The sequence below is a fragment of the Lepus europaeus genome, chromosome 4 (genome assembly GCF_033115175.1).
Source record: "Lepus europaeus isolate LE1 chromosome 4, mLepTim1.pri, whole genome shotgun sequence".
Classification (NCBI taxonomy): domain Eukaryota; kingdom Metazoa; phylum Chordata; class Mammalia; order Lagomorpha; family Leporidae; genus Lepus; species Lepus europaeus.
Genome location: NC_084830.1, coordinates 94,390,743 through 94,402,471, shown reverse-complemented (window position 1 = coordinate 94,402,471; position 11,729 = coordinate 94,390,743). Strand labels below are relative to the sequence as shown.

The following is an 11,729-nucleotide window of genomic DNA, read 5'->3' as shown; positions in this document are numbered from 1 at the left end:
TGATATTAGTAATCAAATTGAGCTTTTCTTTGCTAATAATTTCTTGACACATTACTGTCATCAGCAACTTCATGTATTTCAATAAAATAATATATGGTCCACCACTCACATGACTTATACAGGGGAAATATTTTGTCATATGTTTTGTTACTGTTGAAAATGGTCATTCTCTTTTCTTTCAAAGCCAATAGTGATAACACAAGGACAGCATGGGTAACACCTCCAACTCTAGTGTAGCACACTTACCTGATCAAGCATTTATCAATGTCCTACAAGGAAAAAAATGACCATGCAAGATTAAATTAATATGACATTTTTACAGGTTAGCAATTCAACGTTGGGAATGGAGATTAACTTTGCTGAGTACATCATTTGGAAATTAAGCATACTTTGAAGTCTCCCATTCATCTCCCCATTTCATTTTGTCCCTACATTGTGTTGTTTTTTAGTATCAAGGCATCAATTTTCTGTGGGAACTCTTGATTTTGTTAAGTTTATCATATAATAAAAACAAAGATTTCTAAAACAATATTTTCAAATCCCTTATAGGCATTTATGTCTATGTCCATCTTTTCAGTGTGATCATGAACCCAAAGTGGAAATCTGTGTTGGATATTTCATTTATTGATTTATCTAATATCATTTGCTCTGATAAATAGCTTGCTCCCTGAGATTATACTGTCTGCGAATAAAATTTTAAGTTTCACAGCAAATCATTCATGCATTCAGTTTTTAATTAAAAAGAGAAAGATTAGTCAACTTTTTTCAAGAGAGAACCATATGAAAGGCAACTTTTAATTACTCCATTTGAAATTTCTTTCCCAGTTGTAGACTCAGAGTTCAAAATTAATTCTGGGATTGAGAGAACACCTGAGAGCAAAGATTAATCATATCATAGGTCATTGCATATCATGTCTGTGTGCTTTGTCAAATGGAGAGGTGTGTAGACTTGCACATCTTCCATCACCCTGGACACATAAAACCTGAGGATTTGACTTTTTTTTCCCTTCTTTCTCTCTTCAGCAGACCCTGGAGTTCCTTATAGGTGGTTTCAAGCACACTTTCCCCACAGGATCCACTTCACCATTTTTCACATTTGTTTTACTTTTGACACTGTGCTTAATGGCTCACCATTTCTGTCTTTTCAGACGACATTCTTTGTGGTGCCATAGCACATGGATTTCAGAACCGCCTGTGAGGAGGTAGGTGCAGACTTTATGCTTTTCAAATTAGTAAAACAGTACAATCAGAAAATCTTGGCCTCACTGCCTAGTGGTGGAGCGCTGCTTTTGACGGAGAGTGGGAGATGGGCCGATTTCATTTCCAGTTTGTATTCTCTTCCTACAAAGCTAGAAAACCAAAGTGTGCATGGTCAAGCTTCAGATTTTATCTCTCTCTCTCTTTTTTTAAGAAGACTGGAGCAAGGGCTAGTGCTGTGACACAGTAAGATTGAATCCTACCTGCTCCACTTCCAATCCGGCTCCCTGCTAATGTTTCTGGAAAAACAATGGAAGATGGTTTGAGTGCTTGAGCCTCTGTACCCACATAGGATACCAGATGAAGCTCCTGGCTTGAGCCTCTGTACCCACATGGGATACCAGATGAAGCTCCTGGCTCCTGCCTTCAGCATGGCACAGCCTCAGCCATTGTGGCCATTTGGAGAGTGACCCAGCGAGCTTAAGACCTCTCTGTCTGTTTCTCTTGCTCTCTCTGTAACTCTGCCTTTCAAATACATAAATAAATCTTAAAAAAAAAAAAGGAGACTGGAGCATATTTAATATAATTGGATTGCTCATCTCCATCAACCACACACTCTTAGTTTCAGGTAGTGGAAGCATTGGAAGGAATTTTGTTTCGTATAAATGATTGTAAATGAGATGACATATAAGGCCCCTTTTAGGACTAAAACTCTATGATATTATGATTTCCTATTATTTAAGTATTCAATATCAGTTAAGTATCAATATTTAGCAATTCAAATTCTCTGTGGTGCTGACATCACACTTTAGAATGAGTTAGAATGATGCATTAGTTTCATTCAAGGATATTATAAGATCATTGAAGTATTACACTTCAATGATGCACTGTCCCCAGGGAAGATACCCATTCTATCTCAACAAGAAATACTATGTGTTTTTTTTTTTTTTGACTAATTATGAAACCTTCAAAGCATTGTTTTTTTTTTTACTCTATGGAAAAAAATTCAAATATTTATCTTCAGACAAAATACAAAATTTATACATTAGAAAATGTTTTGTATTTGCTTAAATGTTTTACAGTATTTTATTGTATATAAACAACTCAAACAAAAAAAAACTGTAATTGAATTACTCATGGTAATATTAAAATCAAAGGCTTCAGTCTTGATAATTGTGAAGATAGCCTTCTTAGTAAAATACCATTTGTTTAAAGTTATTATATGGATTTATGGAAGCAAATTCCTTATTTTCTTCTAAAGCAATTTGAAAAATATGTTTAAGCATGTTTGTCACAGTCGGTGAAAATTTCAGAATGCCATTTGGAGGACTAGTAAATTGCTTTCATATCTCAATTCTTATGTTTTCGTTTTCAAAAATTTAATTATTGTAATGGTTTAAACATAGCTCTATGCTACCTCTTTTTAAATTATATTACAGCTTTTTCATTTACAAGTTCACTCTTGTGCAATATTGAATACTGTAAAGTCAGAGTGTGTAAGTTATCATCTTTTTAACTCAGCACTTCCTTGGGCACTTCAGTATATCAAAGAAAAAAACTTTAATGTATTTAATTTTTGCACTAAAATAAATATATTTTAATCACATTTTTAGAAGACTCATATCATTTCATATATTAATCTTTTAGAAGCTTTGCATTCTAACATTAAGATTTAATTCTGTATCACGAGCCCTTGAAGAGTATCATTTTAGTCTTTCCCTAGGATGAATAGAACTGCCATAAGCTGTGCTATCCTAGCATCCATGTATAGTCCACATCCTGGCTGGATTGGCAGAATACAGATACCCTGAAAATGAACAAATTGTTCTGAAAAATGACCAAAGTCAAAGAATTAGCCTGAAATTTATAGCCTTGAAACATTAAAGTGTATTAGGAACCAGAAAGCTAATTGAGCCTTTCATTTTACATTTGAGGAAACTGAGAAATTTTTATGAAATTCTGAGTGCCATTTAATTAATTAGTCAAAATCAAGCATATGTGTAGCTTGGAACTCCTAATTCTAAGTTCCAACCACATTCTAAGACACTGCTTTGTTGGAAATTACGTAATAGTCCAAGATACATTAAATAAGACTTGGCTCTCTTGACTACTAATAAGGAAAATGATCAAAGTCTCTTTTCCATATCCATCAGGCAGACCAAGGCGGAATATTAGCATGAGATGACAGAAAGACTTTTTGCAAAGGAACAGAGAAGCCTGTCCAAACAACTGTCATTTGAAAGCACATTCAATATATAATAAAGATTCTTTTTAAAAGAAATTCCCACTTATTGTTTAAGAAACTTTTTGCTCTTAAAAACACAATGTCAGAATTCTTTAAAAGAAATTTGGATTTAAAAATCTAGCAAGAAGCAATTATGAAAGTAGAGACTTTTAGAAAATGCAACTTGGGCAAATATAAAATATAGTTGTAAGATGAAAAAGTGTCCCAACAGTCTGATGTCATTACTGATTTTCCCTGCTCTTTGAGTGTCATCAGAATAAATCCATGCATTTAAATAAGCCAATATGAGTTCTTTTATCTAGCTTTTCCTCAGATTTCACTTACACATTTGTCTTTCTTAAAATTAATCCACGTATTTGTACTGGCTGTGAAAACATATTTTCTCTACATTTTACATTAAAGAGTATAATCCATAAATATGTAATTTAATCTAGCTATTCATACAAAGACACAATCTATATCCTTAATCTAACCACTATTTTTAAAGAAGTATTTATTTATTTGAAAGGCTGAGTGAAAGAGAGAGGAGAAAGAGAGAGACAAAGAGAGAGATAGAGGGAGGGAGAGAGAGAGAGAGAGAGAGAGAGAGAGAGAGAGAGAGAATATTCCATTTGCTGGTTCACTCTCCAAATGGCCACAACAGCCAGGGTGAGTCAGGCTAAAGCCACAAGCCTGAAACTCCATCTGTGCTTCCCATATGAATGGAAGAGCCCAAGTTCTTAGACCATCTTCTGCTGCCTCCCCTGGCAAAGTAGCAGAGAGCTGGACCAGGAGAAGCTGGGGCCCAAACTGGTGCTTTTATAGAGGACACCAGCATTGTAAGAGGATGTCAGCATTGTATTATGGTTAATAATTCTTATTACCAGACAGAATAATAATTCACTGTTGAAATCTTCGTGTGATGACAAGATATGAGAATATTAAAAATGAGATATGGAACTAAATATTGCTGAAGCCACTACATGTGGTGTCAACAAGACTTGTGCTGGGAAGTCAAAAGTGGTTAGAATTCAGTTAAGGTAATCGTTCAAAACACTCTGTCTGAAACAGCATTTAGTGGATCATGCTGCATCATAGTACAGTATAAGTATTTGCTGCTTACCTAAAACAATGGTTTACAAAACAAATTTAATTGTATTTTGCGACCAAAATATAAAAATAGTGAGGACACCTGCAAGAGTATTTACAGTTCACATTATGTTCTCTGCCTATTTTCTGGTAGTGTGTTGCTTCTTACATCTGATATTGTGAATGCTATATTTCAAAATGAAAACACAGACATGGATTCACAAAAACATATTTTGAATCTGCGAAAGATTGGAACATAAATTCAAAACCTCGTGACTTTTAACTAGAAAATTGATGACAGTCTACTTTTCAAAGTTCCAAATATGGTACCAAGTTTAAGCATTTATAAAATTTTGATAAGTTAAATGTGAGATTTGTTTATGCAAATCAATAACCACATCTTTATTGTTTGGCAGAAAACATAAGCAATGACTAGGATTTTAAAAGTATTCCTTTTTAAGTAATTAAAAATACAAATATTTAACGATTCCTTCAAACAAATAGACTCCAGTGAAGACTTCTGTAAAATCCAGGTGCTAGATAGAATCATCCATCTGATATGCATCACTTGTTTGGAATAATCCTTTTCAAATTTTGACTTTAAAGTATATTCTAATTCATACAGCACAAACTTTTTTCATTTATGAGCAGTACACACACAATCAACAAAGTTTGGAGACAAATATTTGCTATGTGATTAAAGAAGATGTCATAAATATATCCTAAATTTTGGGGCAAATAATTATATAGGTGATATTCAATTTTTAAGTAATTGAGGTACACAGATCTGTGAAGACTTTGAATTTGGTAATCCTGTCTCCCATTTTTAAGCCCTGAAACACTGCATGGGCAAGTGTAGATCAAGCCTCTTCCCTACCAGGCAGTGTCTTCTGTTCATGTAGCGTGCTAGGGGGAAAGTTCATCTACAAATTCCCAAGAAGCTAGGTCAAGATGCTGTGGTTCTTCTTCAGAATTAGGAAAGTTTGTTCTTAAAATTTTCATATATTTATTTCAAAGGCAGAAAGAGATAGGCAGGGAGACAGACACACACAAAGATACACAGGGAGGTGTGGGAGCACCTATGTCTGCCATGATTAGGGCTGTGGTAGAACAAAGTCCAGGAGCAGGGAACTCAAGCTAGGTCTCCAACAAGGGTGGCAGGGATGTAACGACCTGAGTCATTGCCTGCTGCCTCCCAGTGTCTGCACTGGCAGGAAGCTAGAATCAGAAGCGGAGCCTTGTGTTGATTCCAGGTACCCTGATGCAGACATATGGACCTGTGTCTTAAACAGAGTCTTATAGGGTGTGGCGAACTCCCACACGTAGAAGAGAGTCTTGACCAACATGCTCTCTGGTGAAAGATGCCATACTGTGACATGCATATGGACGATTGCTGGAGGCTTCCCAACATGAACCTGAAATAAACGAGATCACTGGTCAAGAGCAGAAACTAGGCCCAGCTGTTCCATTTCCATTGGATGTGGCTACATCCCAGACCTCTGCCCCTTTCTGTCTTGGAAATGCTTGCCCTTGGTTATTGAGGAGTAAGACAGTGAATCTTTCCTGGCACGGAGTGAGCACAAGTGGTTTTTAAATAGCAAACATGTGAAACAGGTGACCACATGTCTGTGGTGAGGATCCCATCCAACCAGGCCCCTCCTTGTGAGTGCACTGCCATCTGCACCTGCCATCTTTCCTCATGACCTGAAGCAGCTCTAACACAGCTGGCTTCCAGCCCTGACAATTTCTGCTCAAATAACAATAACAATATTTTAATTCTTCTATTTCCCTTGCATCTTCTACTATGCAATAAGAACTACATTTAGGAGGCATGTATGAAAGCCCATCATCTCATTTCTCTCATTTCTGCAGGACCTCTGCTTTAGTGACTTGTCAAGCCCCAGACACACTATACAGGCAGCCCCTCCCCATGCTCTGCTGTAATACCTCCCCTCTCTGCTGTGCCTCCCAGGCTCAGCCCTGAGGATGTGCCTCCTGCTCTGTCCTCTTCCTGCACCCCAGGAGCTGTGCATTTTCACGCTACCACACCTCTTCTCACTTCTTACTCTTAATTAAGTGGCTTTTGTCTTCTCTAGTAATTGTCTTTTTTCATTTTTTTTCAACACCAGCCATGCATGTTTTTCTTCCAAATTCATCCTGTAGCACTCCCTTTCCCCCAAGAATATCTAAGCATTTTCTCATTGCTGCTACCATGTCAGCTACTATATTGCCATATATATATATATATATATATATATATATATATATATATATACTTTTAAAATGAGTAGGCATACTCTGAGGTTGAGAGTATTGTCTACTTCATGTCTCATCCTCTGTTAATGTTCTACAGTATTGGTACAGGTAATGAATGTATGAGATTTTCAATGTATTTTCATGTGTGCCAGGTAAATTTTCCTTGTAGAATATATGTAACACCTATAACCCCCAGAAAATGTATTTTTCTGTCTATTTGTTCTTTGCTCAGTTTTCTCTTTTTACCAAGCAACAATTTATTGGTGTGTGTATGTGTGTGTGTGTGTGTGTGTTCCATTCTAACAAAATGCTGCATTATTCTTTCTGTTTTTTAACTCTGGACCTCCAAGGACTGACAAGTGAGCTCAAAGTCTGCAATATGTTTTGAAGACAATTCTCTAATAACTAGGGGACATTTTACACAATGCTTGAGTGAATGCTAGGTTTGTCCATATCAGAAATGTGATGAGAAAGCCTCCTAGCATCGTGGTAGTTCCTCGACTTTCCCTGGATGCTCTTTTACAGCTCTTTGATGTGTAACCATCATGTATTTCTGGGCTTTCTCTCATCCTGAAGTTGAAACAGTGCATTATTTGTGACTATGAGCTCTGCCAATGGACTTCTGGGGGAATATTGGTTCAAAACGTATTGTACATTGAAACATCAGCAAGCGTGCTCAATTAAGATCTCTTGGCTTTAATGTCAAATTTCCTATCTTCCCCTCCTCACAATGCCCATTGGTGTCTTCAGTGTTGGCCCCTAGCCAAGACTACATTGTGAGCAGGAGACTTCCCATGCTAAAATGTAGAGAAATGATGTTCCAGATTAAAGAAGTATAATTTGCTTGTGCTGAAATATTTTGTCCTCTGGACATACCTATTTGACTTACACTCTAGAATAGATTAATCGGTATGATTTACTGAGCACCTGCTGTGTGCCTCTGCCATAGATGAGGATGGGATGCTGCCCTTGCTGCTGAACACATTTCTGTTTTTGCCTAAAAGGACATCATAACTCTTAGATAATAATTACAGACTAATATGAGTGTGTGTGTGTAGTGGAAGGCAATATGGTACAGTGTAGCTCACAAGATAAAGTAGGTTACAGAAAGAATGATCTTCATAAGCTCCAGTATCTAAATATATTCCCATCAACATAGATTCATATAAAGAAACAAGCTTATATCCATCCCATTGGAAGTGTGTATTTCAAGCATTATTTTCTTGAGATACTGTATTACTTAATAATGAGGATAAAATGACATACCTTTGTATTTGTTCATTCAGTGAAAAATGGCTCCATAATTATTGCATGAAAATGTCATCTCCAAAGTAGTCATTGTTCCTTTGAGTTTTTGTGGTAATAAGAGCCAGAGATTATGTTCTATCTCAAAGGAATTTTGTTTGTATTGGTGACAAGTGGGAATGTTAAGTGTACTTGTACAGGAGAATACTTATACTTATCCCAGTAATATTATAGTTCCAACATGCTCTGACAATGGCAAGATTCATGGGCCTGTCAAAAACCAGTTAATACAAACTCAGGAATCTTCATAGCCTGTTTTCATAATTCCCAAGGATATAAGAAACAAAAATATTGATATAAGTATTAAATGTGCTAACTTAGTTTACTTACCTCCTCATCATTCCCTCATTGATACAAAGCATGGGTGCGCATGCATGTGTGTTCACGTGTTTGTATGTATATGTATGCTTGCGGGTATGTGTACACATTTGCATGCATGTGATGTGTGTTCATGTGTATGTGCATGACTGTAATCTTGTGAGTTCATGCGCATGTGTTGTCATATGCATGGTGTGTGTGTTCATGTGCATTTATTTAATGTGCATATATGTGTGTGTATGCATTCATGAGGTTTGGTAACTAGGAATAATGAAATAGTGGCAATTAGTGTAGATATTAAGCTTTCATTTCTAACATTAATAACAGAGACAAAAATTAGACTTGGTGGTTGCCTCTGCTGGGGAGAGGTGGTGTGGAGAAATGGGGAGAATGTATTTTCTTTTGCAGAGATGGAAATACTCTAAAATTGATGGTATTAAGGATTGCAGTTTTTCATATATACTAAAAAACACAAAAAGTACAATTTAAAGGGTTGAATTGCATGGAATGTGAATTATATCTCAACAAAACTGTTGTAGTTTCATTTAGTTTTAAATTTTAACAAGGCTTTCATTATTTGAATATACTACATATGTCACATCCCAATGCTATAAATCTTTCTGTGAGTTTTCTGACACAGCTTCTGTTATTTGAGAGTCACTATACTGGAAATGGTTCTTTTTTTCTCTGCATTACTCCATTGTGTATTAAATTTCAGACTCATCAGAATGCAGTTTCTCCAGCTCCAAAATATTATGCACCATATTTTGCTGTAAATAGATGGTAACATTATAATATATGAACTAAGTATGCTTTCTTTTCTCTGTTTTGCTTTCCTTCTTCCTCTTCTCTCTCTGTCTTTGAAGACAAAGACAGGGATTTGTTTGCTGCAGGATGGTAATCAAGAGCCTTTCAAAGTCCGGCTGCACCTAGCCAAAGATATTTTGATGATCCAGGAGCAGGATGTGATATGTGTGTCTGGTGAGCCTTTCTATTCCGGTGTAAGTAGCTTTTCCTTCTGTCGAAGTGTTTGGTTTTAACCTTTTGTTCATAAGCAGGTTTATCCACAGGAAATTCTCAATATATTTTTATTTTATTTCAGAACATAGTCAATGGTCCTGCTTGTCATTTTTGTTCACATCACTATGAGAGGAATGCCTCTGCATGAGGACCTGGCCTGGGTCCACACACATCCCCTAGGGTCCATCTCCCACTTGGTATCTGTTGACCCCTTGCTGTCATAATGCGATAAGATGATTATGAAAAAGTGCATCCTACCTTTGCACACACAGATTTCCTGAGAGTCCTGCATGGCAATGTTTCTTGCCCTGGTCTTCATCTTGCATGACTCTGAACTATTGGAGGTGGTGCTGTGGTGGAGCCTGTCTCAGGGTCACAGAAGCAGGAGCTTGTAGGTCATGGTCACTGCACTCAGCATGAATGCTTTTCCCCTGGGCTTTGCCTGAGGGAAAAGTGGACCTCTTTGATAGAATCATGCCTGAATCGTAGCATGTTCTCCTCTCCAGTGCTCTCTAACCCACTGAGAATTTATGCTCCTGAAAGTTCAGCCTCAAAAAGAGTCATACATTATCACACAAATCTGCTTGGTGTGCATCCTAGCACCTGAGTGCAGCTGTACAAGACATCTGTAGGTGAGATTTGATATAATTCAACAAAGGAATTTTATCAAATAACATGATAATTTCTTGACTTTATCATTCATTCTGCAGTATCTCAAAAGATATCATCAACAATGTTGCCATATGTAATCTTAGAAGGAAATTACAGTCTTCTTCCTGGCTTCCCCAGACAGCTGTAGCTCTTTAGCATGGCAATCCAATTTGTGCCTTATTAACAGACTTACCTGGGAGGGTTTTCTTGGTAGTATATAGTGCTGACCTGGAATTTTCACATCACTTCTGGCTAACACCCCATGGGAGTTGCACAAGGTCCTAAATCAATAGGCCTTTTCTAACTAAAGATAATGGACATTTTGCAGCCTGTTAACTATTCGTTTGTCACAGATCATTTAAATCATCTTGAATCATGAGCCTGGATGTCAAGGCTGATTAAACTGTTCCCATGCAGTTGCCCTTTCTTCCCTTTGGTTAATAACAGAATAGTGGTGCAGCAGTCGATTTCTTTCTTTCTTTTTTTTCAGTATGATTCACAACTGTGTAATATACATATATTATGCACATTCAATTACTACATATCCTTGATCAACAAATTATAATTGAAAAAATACAGCATTGCAATGCCAAAATAATGCTATTGATTTTAAATTTTGCTGACAAAATATCTAATACATACACAGGCTGTTTTGAAAAGTTCATGGAAAATAGAATTAAAATCTAATTTTATTTTGATGGAAAATTTTTTGAATTTCATGTATCAAAGAGATCCTCAAAATACTCATGAATATGCTTGTTATGATAAAATGATGCATGTATTTACATCAAAAATGAACATATTTAATTCTGTTTTCCATGAACTTTATGAGTTGCCCTCATAGACTTGATCTTACTTTCAAGGATAGTTGTGTATACACATAAAGCTCAGAACCTTTGGAAGGATGCAGACAGAGGTAAGAAGATGCACCCTCAGTAGCAACACATTTTAAAAGCATCTGACAAAGTTTAGCACCAACTCATGAAAAATATTTTCCTCAAAATATGAATAATGTTTATCTGATAACAAATATGAGCGCTCCTCACTAACATTACAGCCATCATTGAACATTTATTTGAGAATGAGAAGTCAAAGATCATCACTTGATTCACTTCTGGTAGATATTGTTCTTTCAAAAAAAGTTTATTAATTTATTTAAGAGAGAGACAGAGAGAGGGAGACAGAGGATCAGAGAGACAGAGGGTCAGACAGAGAGCTCGCATCTGTTATGTCACTCTCCAAGCAGCCAGGGCTGGTCCTGCCAAAGCAGGAATCTGAGAACTCAATCCGTGTCTCTTACATGACTGTCAGGGACCTTACTACTTAAACATCACCTGCAGCCTCTCAAGGGGAGTGTTAGCAAGAAGCTGGAATTGGGAACACAGTGAGATTTTGGACCCAGACATTCTGATTCAGGATGTGGGCATCCCAGTTGGAGGTTTAATTGTTAGATCACACGCTTATCCCTTGCTGTTCTGTTATAGCAGTCATAAGTATCCACAATTATAATGGAAGAGGCAAGATTGTTTATAGATGTTATGATATTATAAATAGAAAATCTTAAGAATTCAACCAGGTTTCTGGAGATAAGAATAATATCCAAAGTTAATTGTATTTCTGTAACTAGCAACAAGTAAGGGAAATGAAATAAACATGAAATTCAAAACAC

General features: G+C 36.5%; 1 protein-coding gene across 2 annotated transcripts in view; it reads left to right on the top strand.

Annotated features, from left to right (window-relative positions):
• Positions 1–1,175: 1,175 nt before the first annotated feature.
• Positions 1,176–11,729, top strand: part of SNTG1 (syntrophin gamma 1) — a 398,393-nt gene continuing 387,839 nt past the window's right edge. For both annotated transcript variants that reach the window (XM_062189597.1, XM_062189596.1), the window contains exons 1-2: positions 1,176–1,202; positions 9,256–9,390. In XM_062189597.1, coding sequence (XP_062045581.1) covers positions 1,176–1,202; positions 9,256–9,390 — 162 coding nt within the window. The remainder of the gene's footprint in view (positions 1,203–9,255; positions 9,391–11,729) is intronic.